The sequence below is a fragment of the Colletes gigas genome, unplaced genomic scaffold (genome assembly GCF_013123115.1).
Source record: "Colletes gigas isolate AHSC1104 unplaced genomic scaffold, ASM1312311v1 Colletes_gigas_Sc00001, whole genome shotgun sequence".
NCBI lineage: Eukaryota > Metazoa > Arthropoda > Insecta > Hymenoptera > Colletidae > Colletes > Colletes gigas.
This window is the reverse complement of record NW_025106630.1, coordinates 3,194,837-3,214,804: the sequence shown is the minus strand read 5'-3', so window position 1 is coordinate 3,214,804 and position 19,968 is coordinate 3,194,837. Positions and strand designations below refer to the sequence as shown.

The window sequence follows — 19,968 nt, the reverse complement described above, 5'->3', positions numbered from 1 at the left end:
TAAATATTTACAATTTTTATTAGAAATTACCAATTATTTTGACCACTTTCTGTAATGTTAATATTAAGCAGAATAATTAATCTCTATCGAGAACTGCACGGATGCCCATAAATACGGAGAAAGTATATTACAAACGATGGATTCTTGGAGGAATGTATAATGCAATGCAAATGAATGTTTATTCGTTCTCTTATGGAAAACTGCGATACAAAAATCCAATCGAGTAAATTTTTTGGAATTCTTATTAGAAATTACCAATTATTTTGACCCCTACTATAGTGTTACTATTAAGCAGAATAATTAATCTCTATCGAGAACTGCACGGATGCCCATAAATACGGAGAAAGTATATTACAAACGATGGATTCTTGGAGGAATGTATAATGCAATGCAAATGAATGTTTATTCGTTCTTTTATGGAAAAACTGCAATACAAAAATCCAATCGAGTAAATTTTGTACAATTTTTATTAGAAATTACCAATTATTTTGACCCCTACTATAGTGTTACTATTAAGCAGAATAATTAATCTCTATCGAGAACTGCACGGATGCCCATAAATACGGAGAAAGTATATTACAAACGATGGATTCTTGGAGGAATGTATAATGCAATGCAAATGAATGTTTATTCGTTCTTTTATGGAAAAACTGCAATACAAAAATCCAATCGAGTAAATTTTGTACAATTTTTATTAGAAATTACCAATTATTTTGACCCCTACTATAGTGTTACTATTAAGCAGAATAATTAATCTCTATCGAGAACTGCACGGATGCCCATAAATACGGAGAAAGTATATTACAAACGATGGATTCTTGGAGGAATGTATAATGCAATGCAAATGAATGTTTATTCGTTCTTTTATGGAAAAACTGCAATACAAAAATCCAATCGAGTAAATTTTGTACAATTTTTATTAGAAATTACCAATTATTTTGACCCCTACTATAGTGTTACTATTAAGCAGAATAATTAATCTCTATCGAGAACTGCACGGATGCCCATAAATACGGAGAAAGTATATTACAAACGATGGATTCTTGGAGGAATGTATAATGCAATGCAAATGAATGTTTATTCGTTCTTTTATGGAAAAACTGCAATACAAAAATCCAATCCAGTAAATTTTGTACAATTTTTATTAGAAATTACCAATTATTTTGACCCCTACTATAGTGTTACTATTAAGCAGAATAATTAATCTCTATCGAGAACTGCACGGATGCCCATAAATACGGAGAAAGTATATTACAAACGATGGATTCTTGGAGGAATGTATAATGCAATGCAAATGAATGTTTATTCGTTCTTTTATGGAAAAACTGCAATACAAAAATCCAATCGAGTAAATTTTGTACAATTTTTATTAGAAATTACCAATTATTTTGACCCCTACTATAGTGTTACTATTAAGCAGAATAATTAATCTCTATCGAGAACTGCACGGATGCCCATAAATACGGAGAAAGTATATTACAAACAATGGATTCTTGGAGGAATGTATAATGCAATGCAAATGAATGTTTATTCGTTCTCTTATGGAAAAACTGCAATACAAAAATCCAATCCAGTAAATTTTGTACAATTTTTATTAGAAATTACCAATTATTTTGACCCCTACTATAGTGTTACTATTAAGCAGAATAATTAATCTCTATCGAGAACTGCACGGATGCCCATAAATACGGAGAAAGTATATTACAAACGATGGATTCTTGGAGGAATGTATAATGCAATGCAAATGAATGTTTATTCGTTCTCTTATGGAAAACTGCGATACAAAAATCCAATCGAGTAAATTTTTTGGAATTCTTATTAGAAATTACCAATTATTTTGACCCCTACTATAGTGTTACTATTAAGCAGAATAATTAATCTCTATCGAGAACTGCACGGATGCCCATAAATACGGAGAAAGTATATTACAAACGATGGATTCTTGGAGGAATGTATAATGCAATGCAAATGAATGTTTATTCGTTCTCTTATGGAAAACTGCGATACAAAAATCCAATCGAGTAAATTTTTTGGAATTCTTATTAGAAATTACCAATTATTTTGACCCCTACTATAGTGTTACTATTAAGCAGAATAATTAATCTCTATCGAGAACTGCACGGATGCCCATAAATACGGAGAAAGTATATTACAAACGATGGATTCTTGGAGGAATGTATAATGCAATGCAAATGAATGTTTATTCGTTCTCTTATGGAAAACTGCGATACAAAAATCCAATCGAGTAAATTTTTTGGAATTCTTATTAGAAATTACCAATTATTTTGACCACTTTCTGTAATGTTAATATTAAGCAGAATAATTAATCTCTATCGAGAACTGCACGGATGCCCATAAATATGGAAAGAGTATGACTTTGCCTACGCCAGTGTATCGTCCAACCCCGCGATTCCAGCAATACCACCCCTAGGATCCTCCAGCAGGACCGCCTACTCTTAAACGAGATGGACCCAAACAAACTCGTTCTGGAACAGCCGAAACTGTGTTACTAGAATAAACTCTGTCCGACGCAGAAGCAATTTACCAGCATACGCGGCGGTGGGAACCCGGAGAGCTACCGGCCACCAGGTTCGCGTAGGCGCGCGCGAAAGTTCTATTTGCAAAGGCATTTACGTGTAAATGTATGTACAAGTTACGCCGCATTTACGCCGACCGACACCGCCACCCGGGGAATTCCCTTTCGGTTGGCATCAGAAGTGGAAGAAAGTGCGATAAATTCGGCGTATAATACGACGACTAAAACTTCCCGACGACCGCGACCTGGTGCACCCACCAGTCGACGCCCGTTTCGCGAAGAGAGGAGAGGCAGATATTCGCGAGCAAGAACGGGCGCAACAAGCGTCCGTTTTATTGTTCCTCGAAAGGTTCCCTCTTTATTGTGCCGCCAGACGAGAGGGATGTAATTCAACTTCGCTAAATAGACGGGAACAAACTTGTAAAGATACGTCCGATTACTCGCGAAAACTAAGGAACTGCCGCCCTCTTCCCTCGAATTGTTACGTTTCACGCCAAAGTGTTCGCGCCCCTCGAGTGCTAATTATTATTAACTGTTTGCTCGTACCGAGTGGTTCGCTTAACATCGTCGCTTAAAATATGATGTTAACCCTGGCGCTCCGTTCGCGTTTAGCACTGGTGCTGTTCCAGTCGATGTAACTCGGTGTTTACTGTCGTTGGAAACAGACCTGGACACTTCCGAAATAACACTAATTGAAATATTGTTTCAAATAATATGTTATTTTATTTTGTAATTATTTGAAATAATTATGAAAATAACTTTAATATTTGGATTTTCGAAATTCTGTTTCGGTGGAAATTGTGTTCTGATTGTCAATTCTGCAGCTGATTTATACTTTTATTGATCGTTTTTTCTTATTACTGTTCCGTCAATAAGAGGTTTTCGTTCTGCTACGCGTATTATTACTTGCAAATGAGAATCTGATTCACTTTCTAACAGATTAGTGCTTTCTTCTTGCGTCATTATTTGATATAACACCTTAAATTACTGTACACATAACTATCATTAACGTATTGATTATCGTTCTCAAGTATTCAAAAAATGATTGGAATTTTGCGTGGTAATTGATGAAAATCGATTGACAAAATTCGCGCTTTCAATCTGTAGATTTTAATTTTTTCTCAATTTTACGCGATGGAATTCCTGTCCTGCTCGCTAAAAATGGCCGTTGTTCGCTTTGAGCTGCTATCGAATCAAATGCATTGAATCAGCTGCTATTGTTTAATTTTGATTTAAAAAATTTCGAACGAACCTCGCCTCTTCTCCCAAATTTCTACTGCTATGAGCTTATCGATACGTCTTTCTTAGCGAGTATATCTGTTGTCAAAACGTATGGATATGGTATAAAGGGATGTATCGTAGAATTTCGAGCTACATAATAGTACACAATATACTGCCACCAATATATGCATCCCATAAACATTTTGTAGACCTTCTATGGAACTTGTAAAGGCCTGGTAATAGCAACAGCACTATACACGCTTGAAAAGTTGCAATATTTTTCTACTTTTCACAGTACACTCTTCAATATTGGTCGTTTGAAATAAATATAAATTCAAATAGAATTTTTAAACACCTTATTACAATATTACCACCGTAGTAAACTTTTTCATTAACTAATTTTTACAATTACACACATCATTAAAAAAACACGCATCAAAAATTTACGTGAGAAATTATCAAAATTACTTATCCAAGATAAAAAGTAAGACGTGTTAAATTAAATTACTCGAGAAGTAATTTGAATTTGGAAATTGGGTCCGTGTTAAAATCAACTCTGATCATTTTGAATAATATAGAAATAAATTGCCTTTCGCGACAAGGTCCCAACGAGGAAGAAAATATGGCGGACGATTAAATGGTTGTGAAACGGATCGCTGTAAACAGCCAAAATTTCTTTCGCGGGACGGTGTATGCTCGCGCGATGATATAATAAATGAAACGGAAATAACGAGAACTTCGACGACCGAGTAATTTTCATCCTTCGAATGGCCATCTGAGGACGTGCACGCGGACAGGAACGTGTGCATACATACGCGAAGTGGAGCCAGCCAATTATCAAGTGATTGCTCGCAGATTATAGGAAATGCAGTTCCACAAATGGGAGGTGTGCATTGGCACATGTAGGACCGACTACCTACACATCTCCGCGATTCTCCACTTCCTCTGTCGTATCCTTTGCGAATTGCCTATCGGTGTTTGCTAACCGTCACAACCGTGGTTCCAAAACTGTACCTAGCTTCGACGGGGCTTTTAAATATCAATTTCGCTTTCAAACCGAACGGGCACGTTCTGGTACACATTATGCACAGAAACGTAATAAAACTGATCGTCGGAAAGCAAGATACAATTAAACGAAACTGTTGCCTCGCCTGTAATTAAAAAATTTTTAGACGACTTTTATTTGAACAACGAGAATACCTCTTCTTTCCAATCGATTCTTTTCAACGTACGTTTGATCTGTTTTATTTGTATAAACGGTGTTGTTTATATTTTCCTTCTTTAACTTTCCAATTCGGAACATGACTCGAATATAAAATCGAAACGAGACCGAGGTTTCCTGTTTATTCGTTTAAAATATCTCCTAGTGTATTGAGATCGTTGAACGAACGGTCTCCATTTGGTAACAGTTACTCCTCTAGTAAAGTACTAAATTTATGTAAGAAACTATTTCTCGAGGTCGATGGACAACTGGATAGTGGAGACTGTCCTATCACGAGCATCGACGTACGTAACGCCTACTATAATTTTGTGAGAGATTTACTATTTCTAAATAGAAAATTGATAGGATTTACGATACCCGATGGTTCTGCTTGTGGAGACGTCCCATCCTCCGTGGACAATGTTTGATGAGGCGACATACTCTGTTTGGACGATGTCATTACGTGCAGTATTGGCTGTCATCCGCGATATCGCCCACGCCCAAGTCGTTTCTGTTGACAATACAAAAAAAAAAGTGGAAATAAAATAACCGATCTCTGATATAATACGTATAGAGTCCAGAATAAACAAACAACACAAATTCTAAAAATCTGCAATTTGATTCGAGAACCCTATAAATTAAATTGCGAAGTTACGACTTTATTTATATAGATTTATCGCGTGTAATCTACGTAAGATTTTATTTACCCGGGAATGTGAAGCTGAAAATACTCGCAGCACAAACGTTGAACCACTTTAAAATAATTCGAATTCCGTACTTGACGCGACGCGGGCTGTACGGAGACTGACTTTCAGTCGTAGATGCTTCGTCGATGGATAGCAACGTTCCACGAATCTACAAAACCTAAACAAAATGCCAGGTCAAACACTATTACTGTATTGGTCCCCTTCGAGTGGTTGTAAATACGTAAAAGTCAAACAGGGAACTAACAGAAATGCTTATTCCAGGGTCGCTGATCCAATCTCCGCGAATACGATAACGCTTCATGAATACTGATTACAGTAAATAAGACATTGGCGTTTTCAGAGCCTACCGACTTGTCGACTACCTGAATATTTCGAACATCATTGAAACCGTGGTAAACACAAGGTGAAGAGGGGAGATGGGAAAAATTCTAATGGGAGATTCTAGAGGCCAAAATAGGACGAAAATCAAGAATACGAATTTATTGATGGAGGCTTTGTTAAAAAGTTATTAACGTTTAAAGTTCCGCCAGTACTGAATTTTTTTCTAGAAAATGCGCAGGATTTCGGGGATATGTCTATTCACCAAAAATGATTGTGATTGATCCCCGCAACCGAAAATAATTTTTCCAGAACGATTTGAAATTTTTTTTTTCTTTAGACACCTACCCTCTGTCGATTTTTCTTAAAAATTCGTTTTTCATTTTTAATAAATTTGTTTAACGCTCTACAGAAAAGGTGTTTAATACCTTTTTGTAGGTATCCATGAACTCTACTTCCCCCAAAAATTTAAATGCAATATATTCACTATTGTTGGAGTTATGGCTGTTTGAAAATTGGACCATTTTTATTGGGTTTTTCTCATTTTGCGGAGTAAAGGAATAACTTTTCGAAAATTTTTGGAATTCCCACATATTTTCCACCAAAATACGCGTTGTTTACAATTTGAAAAATTAAAATCCTTCAATCCGTTCAGAAGTTGTGAGGTTTTAAAGATTCGCTTGAAATTTCTGGGAACCATTTCTGGTAAGAAATTTTTTTCTCGAAAGTGCGTAGGATTTCATGGGTATGTGTAATAACCAAAAATAATTGTAATTGATCCCCGCAACCGAAAATAATTTTTCCAGAACGATTTGAAATTTTTTTTTTCTTTAGACACCTACCCTCTGCCGATTTTTCTTAAAAATTCGTTTTTCATTTTTAATAAATTTGTTTAACGCTCTACAGAAAAGGTGTTTAATACCTTTTTGTAGGTATCCATGAACTCTACTTCCCCCAAAAATTTAAATGCAATATATTCACTATTGTAGGAGTTATGGCTGTTTGAAAATTGGACCATTTTTATTGGGTTTTTCTCATTTTGCGGAGTAAAGGAATAACTTTTCGAAAATTTTTGGAATTCCTACATATTCTCCGCCAAAATGCACGTTGTTTGCAATTTGAAAAATTGAAATCGTCCAATCCGTTCAGAAGTTATGATGTTTCAAAGATTTGCTTGTGGGGAACCATTTCTGGTCAAACATATTTTCGCTAAGGAATTTTTTTTTGGAAAATGCATAGGATTTCGGGAGTATGTGTATTCACCAAAAATGATTGTAATCGACCGCCGCAACTAAAAATATTTTTTCCAGAACGATTCAATATTTTTTAATTTTGTCGAAAAATTTCACACCTTCTCGAATTTTTTTCTAGAAAATGCATAGGATTTCGGGAGTATGTGTATTCACCAGAAATGCTTGTAACTGACCCCCGCAACCAGAAATAATTTTTTCAGAATGATTTGAAATTTTTCAATTTAATTATTCATTTAATAACTTTTTAACGAAGCTTCAATTAAGAAATTGATATTCTTGATTTTCGTCTTATTTTGACCACTAGAATCTGCCATTAAAATTTTTCCCAGGGGTGGTATAATGTAAAAAAAGTAAGTGATTATTCATTCTCTTATAAAAAAATTACGGAAAATATTCAAAAATTAATCGAGTAAATTTCTTACGAGTTTTATTAGAAACTATGAATGGGTCATTTCGGATGTTTTGGTATTTAAGTTATAGTACAAAAATCAGCGTATGGGACTACCTTAAGGAGACCAGGCAGTCAGATTGAGCCTTTTTATAAGGGCCTATTAATAAAAACGATCAGCTATAAATAATTTCCCTTTTACACGATGTTTTGGTAGCGTAAAATGTATACGACCTACCATCTATTTAATTATCAATTTTTGCCTGTCCTTTTAGTACCGGTTGCAGAAAAATCTATCCTAATTAAGTATCTTTTTCACTTTTTCGGTACACGATTGCGTACGGGGCTCTGTCCTGCCAATTTCTCGTTGTAAAAATTTGTGAATATTACTGAAAGAGTAATAAACATATATGCGAAACGCGGATGCAAGAACTTGCATAGATTCTTCATCAAAAAAATACCAAAGAGAACATAAAAAAAAACGCGTTTTATAATAGAAGACTCCCTTAAGACAAACAGCCAACTATCTAAAAAAGCCCAAATTTTAATCTTCCCCGATAATTTGAATTGTCTTCGACATGACGTCGCAGCTGGTTCCGTCGAAGAAGCAAGACCGTGTCCACTTAGAAAAGGGCTATCGGTTATTAGACGACCCGGTTCCACCGGAGCACCGTGTCCAGCCTGTCTGCGCCAAGTTCTGCAATCGGTCCTCCCTTTTTCCGTCTCTCTCGCGACACGGATGTTCTGTTCCTGACCGGAGTGCTCTTTTTCCCCCTCGTTTCCAACCCCCCCACCCCCGGCCCCTCCTCCTACCCTCCCCGTTCTTTCTCGTTCTCCGTTGCTCCCTCTGTTTCTACCCGGGGCTTCCGGGTTTACCTCTTTCTGTGCGAACGGCCGCCGCCTCCAGCCCCTTCATCGCTCGCCACTCAGACTTCAATTAATTTCGCTGGTTCTGGACCGGCCGTTTTCCAATTTCGAATTTCTCCGGTGAACGCGAAACACGGCCCTCGATACGATGAAATGGTCGCCCGGCGAAGATCCCGCGAACGTGTCGTGGCGCGCGTCGGTGTACGGGACCGCGGCCAGCTTAACGCGAAAAATTAATTACGTATGCACCCTGACGCGGTTTCGGGCCACGCGCGCGCCATAAGGGAAAACGATCCACCCCCTCGGTCGGGATTAACGTACGGATTACAACGGTCGGGATACAGGGAAACACCCGGCCGTATCCGGGGGGGGGGGACTGAAAGTTTCGGCGTGACGTATGGACGCCGCGACAAAAATTCCAGATAAAATCTCGCGAAACTTCCCGAGCACGCATGGCGACGCTCGTAAATTGGTGGATTCCGATATGCACGGCCCCGTGGAGAAGTTTTATCGAAGTTTGGTCAAAGTTCCCGGGCACGACAGTGTTTACTTGGCTCGTCGTACGTCGTGGAACCGTTGGAATTTAGGCCACATTCGGTGACACGGACGACGTCGATCGTCCGGGGGACCACGGCAATGATTCTTTAAATGAACCACCGTGATTCGTTCGTTGAACGTTTCTGTACCTCCCAACTAGCGGGGGTACGCGAAAGACGTCGTGTAATACGCGATAAGAGTAATTGTTTATTTTAGTTTAGTTAGAATTTAATTCGTCCGATGATAAACATTCACCGCATACTATTACGTTATTTACAATTTACAAACTACGAATTTTTCATTTTCATCGGGTAGAAGATAAAACGCCCGTAGAAACCAATTTTGTTTTGAGTCGATTAGTAAATTCCGGAGGAAACAATTATTTACGAAAAAATGCTATTAATTATGTAAAGATCCTGTAGACAAATTAAAATTTTTTTTCAATTAAATAAACAATTTATAATCCCATGTTATCGCACAGCAGACGTATAATTAATTGGAATTGTTGAAACTTCTTTGGGTGCATAGAGTCAAAGTAAATTGCAAATAAACATAGAAGGCAGGATAAATAATAATAGTTGCTATGGTCATCGGATAGGGGATGAAATGCCCTTTAAAACGAGCGTTCGTGGAAGTCGATAGCGTAATTAGTTCCGGAGATATAGCGATTTTAGTTTCAGGTCGATCGGATGGCTAGTTTCGGAGATAGGGTTTGTTTACGTTTCGTTGTTGACGTCGCGAGTTCATTGACCTCACGCGCATAAATAGTAAACAGTGCGTAGTAAATTCTCGGAAATACTACGACTTCCTGGTCACGACTCTCTGGACTCACGTGCGAGAGAGAGGTCCGTCAGACGCGTGAGACGGAGACAGAGTCAGTCAAATTAAAAAATTACCCCACCATTAAAATTACGATATTTTCAAAACGAAAAATCCGATCGACATAAACCAAAAACAATTTCGAAGGGGAGGCTTTGCCACTTTTAACAGTGGCTCAATTATTAATAAAACACTAGTAACTTCGGATAGTAATAGCTGCTGACCCTTTCCCTAAATGAGCCATAGATATTGTAATAAAAAAAGCATCTATTCCTTAATATTTATTACTCATTTAGGAAAAGGATTAATCACTATATGGAGGGGGTCATCAACTATATTCGATACTCTACCTGATGTCCTGATTTAGTAACTGTTGTTCTGTTATTAAATTAGACATTCTAGACTGATTTAAATCTAATTGTAAATGCTGTAGAAATAGAAATGTTAAGTCATCGAGTAACGTATACAGTTGCTGACCCCCCTCCATATAGTGCTTGACCCCTTCCTTAAATGAGCCATAAATATTGTAATAAAAAGAGCATCTATTCCTTAATATTTATTACTCATTTAGGAAAAGGATTAATCACTATATGGAGGGGGTCATCAACTATATTCGATACTCTACCTGATGTCCTGATTTAGTAACTGTTGTTCTGTTATTAAATTAGACATTCTAGACTGATTTAAATCTAATTGTAAATGCTGTAGAAATAGAAATGTTAAGTCATCGAGTAACGTATACAGTTGCTGACCCCCCTCCATATAGTGCTTGACCCCTTCCTTAAATGAGCCATAAATATTGTAATAAAAAGAGCATCTATTCCTTAATATTTATTACTCATTTAGGAAAAGGATTAATCACTATATGGAGGGGGTCATCAACTATATTCGATACTCTACCTGATGTCCTGATTTAGTAACTGTTGTTCTGTTATTAAATTAGACATTCTAGACTGATTTAAATCTAATTGTAAATGCTGTAGAAATAGAAATGTTAAGTCATCGAGTAACGTATACAGTTGCTGACCCCCCTCCATATAGTGCTTGACCCCTTCCTTAAATGAGCCATAAATATTGTAATAAAAAGAGCATCTATTCCTTAATATTTATTACTCATTTAGGAAAAGGATTAATCACTATATGGAGGGGGTCATCAACTATATTCGATACTCTACCTGATGTCCTGATTTAGTAACTGTTGTTCTGTTATTAAATTAGACATTCTAGACTGATTTAAATCTAATTGTAAATGCTGTAGAAATAGAAATGTTAAGTCATCGAGTAACGTATACAGTTGCTGACCCCCCTCCATATAGTGCTTGACCCCTTCCTTAAATGAGCCATAAATATTGTAATAAAAAAAGCATCTATTCCTTAATATTTATTACTCATTTAGGAAAAGGAACAATCACTATATGGAGGGGGTCATCAACTATATTCGATACTCTACCTGATGTCCTGATTTAGTAACTGTTGTTCTGTTATTAAATTAGACATTCTAGACTGATTTAAATCTAATTGTAAATGTTGTAGAAATAGAAATGTTAAGTCATAGAGTAACGTATACAGTTGTTGATCCCCCTCCATATAGTGCTCGACCCCTTCCTTAAATGAGCCATAAACATTGTAATAAAAAAAGCATCTATTCCTTAATATTTATTACTCATTTAGGAAAAGGATTAATCACTATATGGAGGGGGTCATCAACTATATTCGATACTCTACCTGATGTCCTGATTTAGTAACTGTTGTTCTGTTATTAAATTAGACATTCTAGACTGATTTAAATCTAATTGTAAATGCTGTAGAAATAGAAATGTTAAGTCATCGAGTAACGTATACAGTTGCTGACCCCCCTCCATATAGTGCTTGACCCCTTCCTTAAATGAGCCATAAATATTGTAATAAAAAGAGCATCTATTCCTTAATATTTATTACTCATTTAGGAAAAGGATTAATCACTATATGGAGGGGGTCATCAACTATATTCGATACTCTACATGATGTCCTGATTTAGTAACTGTTGTTCTGTTATTAAATTAGACATTCTAGACTGATTTAAATCTAATTGTAAATGCTGTAGAAATAGAAATGTTAAGTCATCGAGTAACGTATACAGTTGCTGACCCCCCTCCATATAGTGCTTGACCCCTTCCTTAAATGAGCCATAAATATTGTAATAAAAAAAGCATCTATTCCTTAATATTTATTACTCATTTAGGAAAAGGAACAATCACTATATGGAGGGGGTCATCAACTATATTCGATACTCTACCTGATGTCCTGATTTAGTAACTGTTGTTCTGTTATTAAATTAGACATTCTAGACTGATTTAAATCTAATTGTAAATGTTGTAGAAATAGAAATGTTAAGTCATAGAGTAACGTATACAGTTGTTGATCCCCCTCCATATAGTGCTCGACCCCTTCCTTAAATGAGCCATAAACATTGTAATAAAAAAAGCATCTATTCCTTAATATTTATTACTCATTTAGGAAAAGGATTAATCACTATATGGAGGGGGTCATCAACTATATTCGATACTCTACCTGATGTCCTGATTTAGTAACTGTTGTTCTGTTATTAAATTAGACATTCTAGACTGATTTAAATCTAATTGTAAATGCTGTAGAAATAGAAATGTTAAGTCATCGAGTAACGTATACAGTTGCTGACCCCCCTCCATATAGTGCTTGACCCCTTCCTTAAATGAGCCATAAACATTGTAATAAAAAAAGCATCTATTCCTTAATATTTATTACTCATTTAGGAAAAGGATTAATCACTATATGGAGGGGGTCATCAACTATTTTCGATACTCTACCTGATGTCCTGATTTAGTAACTGTTGTTCTGTTATTAAATTAGACATTCTAGACTGATTTAAATCTAATTGTAAATGCTGTAGAAATAGAAATGTTAAGTCATCGAGTAACGTATACAGTTGCTGACCCCCCTCCATATAGTGCTTGACCCCTTCCTTAAATGAGCCATAAATATTGTAATAAAAAGAGCATCTATTCCTTAATATTTATTACTCATTTAGGAAAAGGAACAATCACTATATGGGGGGGGGGGTCACTAACTATATTCGATACTCTACCTGAGCTCCTAATTTAGTGACTGATGTTCTATTATTAAATTAGAAATACCAGACTGGTGTGATTCTAGAAGAGTAAATTTAAAAGATTCGATTGATCTTTCGCGCCCGAAACATTATTTCACGTCAAGTTGATAAAAATTAACGAAGGTTAATACAGATAGCAGAGAAGTCGGCGTTTCGAATCGAAGACAGACGGTGGGCCTTGTGAAAGCACGCACAAAAGGCGCGTATCGCAGAAAGCTCGACCCTTCCGCATCGAGGGCCACCGATTGATTTACAATGGCCGAAGGTGTGGCAGAATCCGACACCAATATCACGCCGATACTCGGGCGCGTGGACAATTATCCTGCTGGACAAAGGCGTACGGGGGTGTATGCAGGATATCCTACACGTATGTGCGAGCGGAGGCTAGCCTACGGCTCTTTACGCAGCTGACGCGCCTCGTATTAAGAATCGCGTGGGCCCCGCACGTGCGTGGGCAAAACACCCGCACGTTGCAGCACACGCAACTCCGAAGAAAACTCGAACGTTCCTCCAACGCGGCTAGAGGAGGTGCAAGGACCTCCCGATATTTATCTGCCATTGAAAGCGACGCGGGAACCTCGAATGAAACTTACGAGACGCGCTCGTCACTCCTACTTGAAACGGACGACCGCATTTCTGAGCCTCCAGACACGTATACGATACGGGACCAAAAGATACCACGCCTCGAGATTTAGAGAATTTCTATTCGTTTGGTCGAATTTATTTATCGTAGAATTAAATATTCGACGAAATTAAAAATTTTTTATTCTACGATAAATAAATTCGACTGTATTCAATTTAACGGTAGATTTACGTACACGAGTCGCGCATATTTTTAAATGGAATTTATTAAATTCAACAAAAATTGCTAGCAAATAATATTTACGAGTATGAGATAAATGGAAATTTATGGGAAATTTTAATTTTCAAAAAAGCTACAGAATGCAGTTGATATAAAAAAAATATAAGAAATACTTAAGATACGAATTATTAGATTTAGGGTACAACCCTCTACGAAGCTCCCATTTGATTAATTCTATTTGTGAGTCCTGTAAGGTTAAGTTCGGAATCTGAAACTCATCGAATCGATCGTATAATGTTTGATCGATTACGTAATTTCCATTAGTCTCTCTTACTTTCCCCCGCCGTTTCACGAGCTTTTTAATACCATCTTCGTAAAATTGTTCTGCCCTTCGCGAGAAGTACTCTCGAAGGGCGGTTCTTAACTTCCTCGTAAGTGAAGTCCCCGAAGCTTTTTACGTTCCAGATAATTTTTTAACTCGCCCGAAGAAGGCGATAATCTGACGATGTACCATAATTTCCCAATTCAATTCCTCGTGGAACCGTGACTCATTTTTTATTTAGAGGTATTGAATGATTTATCGTTAAATTTGTACGCGTGCAACGAAAACGGTACGCGTAAGCTGAATAGAATTTACGCTAAACACGCGCCGCGGTGTATCGAATATTCGAATAAACCATCGCTTCGTATTTCTGATATTTTCTACCCGGTACTACCATTGTTCTTCGAGTGATAATGAACTCGTAAATACTCAGCAATCATCGAATAAGGGGCGCAACCATCGTATGTTCTTCAAGGCATACGTATGCGAATAACAACCAGTCGTCATTCCTTCCTTCATGACTGACAGGTTTATGTCTTCGCTCGTCACGCCTCTACGTGCTGAACAAGACCAACCCCCACCGATCTTTCTCTTAACTTCTCTTCCGTCTCATTCTACCAATTTTTACTGGAAGAAGGAGAAGAACGGGCCGAGACGAATTTCAACAATTTATGGATCTCCATATATATTGTGAATTCAATAGAAATTACGCGATAAATATCGACCTGTCATGGCGGATAGTAATTGAACGCGTTTCCATCGATTCGAAAAAGCGTAAATTGAATTAACCAAAAACTTTGGGGTATCGTACTCTACTCTCCCTTAAGAGACACTCCGTTTTTTTTAAACTAACCTTTAGGGACTAAGTTATTGGGTGTCGTGAAGAGAGTTTTGCACAATATTTTTAGAGTTTCTTCTTTGTGGCAACTTGGAAAATTTCGTAGGAGAACAGAAAAGGAAAGGAGGGGTGCGTTTCGTCCTAGCAGGCCCTGTCTTGGACGACTGTGATATTGGGAAGTCGTTCGAGGATTGTAAATATAGCAACCGAGTAATCGGTCGAGCGCTTGTGAGAGCGCGACCCCTCTGGTGGCGAGCATGGGAGGCAACACCACACCTTCAAGCTCGAGAACGAGACCACACGTTATGAAACACTCTATACTTGTGAATGATTCGTTAGAGTCATCTAACTACAAAAACTCCCGTTCTCAAGTAACCTAATCGGGGCCGCCAATTCGCTTGAAATCGGAGTAGGAGTGATTTTAATCTCAAACTGTGATCAATAAGGATCGTTGCGATAAGAGTCACTAAAGTTGAAATATCATTCGCACTACGTAAACATAGACGGAAGAAGAAGTTCGTTTCGTTACTTGGGTCTACTATAAAAATTGACGCTTAAAAAAAGAAATTGCTATAGTAAAGATGAACAAAATGCTGTCTGTTTAATGAAGAAACATTTTTACTGCTATGCTTTACAGTGCTCGACAAACGTGTTATTTTTCAGAAATAAAAATCTAATTTTATAATTGAAAATAAAACACGAATACTATAGTTAATATCCCTATGTATGTCTCTAAGCATATTATATTTTAAATATAATTTAGTACCAAGAGACATTGAAATGTATAAAAACCATGTGCTGCCGTCTACAGACGCATTAATGCACTTCATGTGCAAGGAAGAAAATTACCAGCATATGATTGTATAGATATGTGTATGTAATTAATTATCATAACGGAAATTAAACTAATTAAAGTAACACAGACAATGACCATAGTTAGAATGTCAGACTAAATATGTATCTAAAATAGTAACTGTAACTTTGATTTTCACTTTCTTTACATTTTTATGCAAATGTGAATCGTATGTTTTACTGTTTTTTATACGGTTCATAGTTTTTTAACTGTGCCTTACCAACTGTTGATATCACAGAGATATCAATATATATAATTTAAAATTACTATGTTTGCCAGTATCTTGGTTTTTTGCGTTAAAAAAATGAAATTTCAACTTATTTTGTATCATATTGATTCATTTTACTATATTATGGAAGAGTTTTTGCAAAATAATAATAAATTCAATTGATAATGAAGTTGATCGTTATGCAATTACACTTCGATAATGATCCAAGTCATTTGTTTCTCGTATAAACGTGTCACTTACGAAGAAGTGCACAATTATTTTCCTATTAGGTCATTAGAGAATGGTTCAAGTAGATATAATAGTGAATACCCACAAGATCTAATTACTGTTACCGAAAAATGGAACAGAATGACAAAACAAATATATCACTTATACCCAATTATTTAAGGAACGATAACCACATTAATTAATTTCACAGGAAACTGAAAAATAATTCGAACGATAATACTTATCGGTAACCCTAATTGTTATCTATATCGGTCTTCACGCTTCATCCTATGACACAATTAAGATTCAAAAGAATAAAAAATGTGACTCACCCACAGGAAGATACGCAGAACACATCCTTTTCGTCATATCGCTGTTGATTCTCTGCCATGAAAATATTTTACATTAATTGTAGTCAATTGAAAACACAAATCGTGTTTATGCACATTGTAAAAAGATAAATATGTAACAGATTACAATTTGGAAATGCTGTTTTAACATTACACGAAAGAAGCTGGTGTACACAAATAATCGCAAATCTATCGAAATACGTTGAACTAACGATCGAGTTATCGAAACGATAGTAAGATATTTCTCGTAACGTCGAAAACTCTAAAATGAATTCGATTTCAGTGCTCAGTAATAAAATAAGTTTAATTCTTTAAATAATGGTAGTGTACACGAATTTTTTATCTGCGAAAAATAAATCTCAAACATAAAAGTGATAAAAGAATAACGTTATTTTAAATATTTACAAGTGCTCCATTTACATATTACAAAAACTTTCAAAAATGTATCGTATTATTAATAATTACAGTTCAGAATTTATTTATCATCTAAAGTATATAAAAACCTGCCCCAGACATGCAGCCACTGTGAGTACTCCTGATATCACTGTAATTTTTTATTAGATTAGTTAAACAAGGTGATCGACAGTTATTAGTACCTTTGAAACAACAACAGTACTTTAGAAATAGCAAATTTTAATGGAAGTGTTAACATGTTACTAATATTAACGTCAACAAAATTAACTATAAGTCTTGTTTTAATTAAACAATTTATTTTAAGAACTGTTGTCTGGTATAAAATTCATCAATTTATTAAAATCAGGATATTACATTTCGATTCCACATGTTTGTAACACTCCCAAGTAATTCTGAAGACTCCTCCAAGGTGCATTCAATTAATGTACATTCAAACTGATCTTGGAAAGCATTTTGAAATAATGGTAAAACATCTTGAGTAGTAACATTTGCATTAAGTTCCTTGGTAATACTAGTTACACCCTTTCCTTCAATACCACAAGGCACAATGTGATCAAACCAACTCAAATCTGTATTACAATTTAGAGCTAAACCATGTGTTGTAATATACCGACTTCCATGAATGCCAATTGCACAGATTTTTTTATCATTCACCCACACACCAGTATCTGGTGATGTTTTACCATTAAGGCCATACTCTGCACACAAACGTATAATCATTTTTTCTATTTGACACACATACCATTTCATGCTACTTTTAAATTGTTTCAAGTTTAGTATAGGATATGCCACTAACTGTCCTGGTCCATGAAATGTTATTAGACCACCCCGATTTGTCCTATAAAATTCCGCACCCAAACTCTTTAACTTCTCTTCATCTTGCACAGTATAACTCTTATCTCTAATACCAACTGTATATACTGGATTATGTTCAAGCAATACTAATGTATTAACAGTATCTTTTTCTAACTTTTGATAATGTTGATCAAACAATATTTTTTGCAATCTGAGACCAGCATTATAACTTAACCGACCTGCCCATAAAACCTTCACTATTTTTGATGTCATAATGAAACAATGACTAAATATTCTTTCTATCAGATCTGATTTTGTATATATGTATATATAAACATTTAGATAACTTAAACGTTCTGACAATTCATTTTTTCTTCAGTACTTTTTTCATCAGCTTTCTTTTGTATAACAGTATGTAGAAGCCATGAGACCTGCCAAAAGAGTAGAAGGAATTATACAGATTTAACATAATTAAATTAGTAATAATCTGATGGAATAATACTAATGATATCTTAATTAAAAATAGTAAACGTACATAGGCATCCGTTGCAGCATAATTTTTTTGCTCTTCACTTAGAGGATGTATGTGCCACTTACTCATTCTAACTTTTGAGTTTTTATCAATCCTTTTTTTCAACTATATTAAGAAAGGAAAAAGATTATACGTATTGCAAAAACAATGGTGCTATACCATTTTAATATTCAATTATATACCGTTTCACAATATTAAATTTAAATGTAAATTAGACAGAAGAAACTAACCAAATATGCTGTTAACTTTTCTAAACTCCAACGACAAGATCGATTTAATACTTTATTTGCAAATGTGCCACTATCCATGCAATTATTTTCTACAACTTTCTGAGCTGGGAATTCTTTAAAATCTCTACCAAGTTTCCAAACATCGCTATAAATTAAGAAGTTATATGACATAATATAAAAACATGTAATATACGACGCATCAGTGTCACATTAACGTCATATTTTACTTACTTTTTTATATTGACTCCAACAAGTTTTACCTTTGGATGACTTAAAAGAATTACAAATGCAGCAGGTAATTTGTTTAATGAATATATATGCAATAAATGACAGACTGTTTCGTTTAAACAAATTTGCGCTAAAGCAGTTTTTCCACTACCTGTCTGAAAATTAAAAGGCCACTCTAAATCAAATCCTACTGGTACTATTTCATTATCACATCTCTCCACATCTTTTCTAAAAAAAACAAAGAAAAAATAGACAAAAATATAAAAAAATATTTATAATTTCATATCGCATTCATCAGTAATCATAATAATGTAAATCTTACATAATATCATCGCAAATGTTAGCACACACGTTAAAATCTCTGGTATAAGTAATATGTCCCTTAAACACAATTGGCGGTAAAAGACTAATATCAGGGTCTCTTTCTACGGCAGTTTTCTTTTCACAGTTTTCCTATTAAAATATTTATAATTAGCAATGAACAAGCTTAAAGCATTAAAAACATTTAAGTTTCACTGTAATTTAAACAAAATACTTGTACACACGAGAGATATTTCAAATATTTTCTTTGATTATTAATAACTAAAAAAATAAGGTATGTATATAGAACATTTATTCATAGGATATTCTTAAGCTGTTTTAATGTGTAATTTCTATTCCTTAAGTATTTATATGTACTTCTGAAACATCCAGTATCTTTCACATTCTTTGTTTGGCAAAATATGAATATTTAACTCGAAATTAACAATCTATAAAATACACAATATTGGAAGTCTGTTTATTAGAAACACAAAAGTGGTGTCATCTTTCAAGAGGTTACCTGTAATCAAAATATAATTATATTAACATGCCTTTAAATGTGCTGGAAGATTCCTAGGTGATCGTCGAACAGAAAATTCCTTAACCTCTAATGTATGCTAAAAATATTAAAGTTATGTAATATCACTAAACCAGCAACAAACACAATAAATGTTGTATGTATTAACCTCTCTAGAGTTACTAGTAACTGTTATTTGACGTGAGCCCCTGGTTATCATCGTGAATAAACAAAAACGAATATTCGTGACTACTATTTAACAATTAATTTAATGAAAGTGAAATAAAACAAAACTACAAACTATTTTCAAATTTGTTAAATAAACATTTTCAAACATTTGCCGATCAACAACTTTCCCGCTAAAATTCTTCCTTACT

The 19,968-nt window shown here is 35.3% G+C and overlaps 2 protein-coding genes across 2 annotated transcripts; both read right to left on the bottom strand.

Moving 5' to 3' along the window:
- Nucleotides 1-17,303: 17,303 nt before the first annotated feature.
- Nucleotides 17,304-18,057, bottom strand: LOC122404509 (putative lipoyltransferase 2, mitochondrial). The gene has a single exon (XM_043408528.1). The coding sequence runs from the start codon at nt 18,055-18,057 to the stop codon at nt 17,332-17,334; it is 726 nt and encodes a 241-aa protein (XP_043264463.1). The 3' UTR covers nt 17,304-17,331.
- A 52-nt stretch (nt 18,058-18,109) lies between these two features.
- LOC122404505 (Werner Syndrome-like exonuclease) lies at nt 18,110-19,910 on the bottom strand. The gene is made up of 7 exons (XM_043408514.1): nt 19,761-19,910; nt 19,626-19,691; nt 19,097-19,227; nt 18,778-19,002; nt 18,547-18,691; nt 18,320-18,421; nt 18,110-18,215 (listed from the first exon to the last, which is right to left on the bottom strand). Exons 1-7 carry the CDS (start codon nt 19,809-19,811, stop codon nt 18,132-18,134), a joined length of 804 nt encoding a protein of 267 aa, XP_043264449.1. The 5' UTR covers nt 19,812-19,910; the 3' UTR covers nt 18,110-18,131.
- Nucleotides 19,911-19,968: the final 58 nt, after the last annotated feature.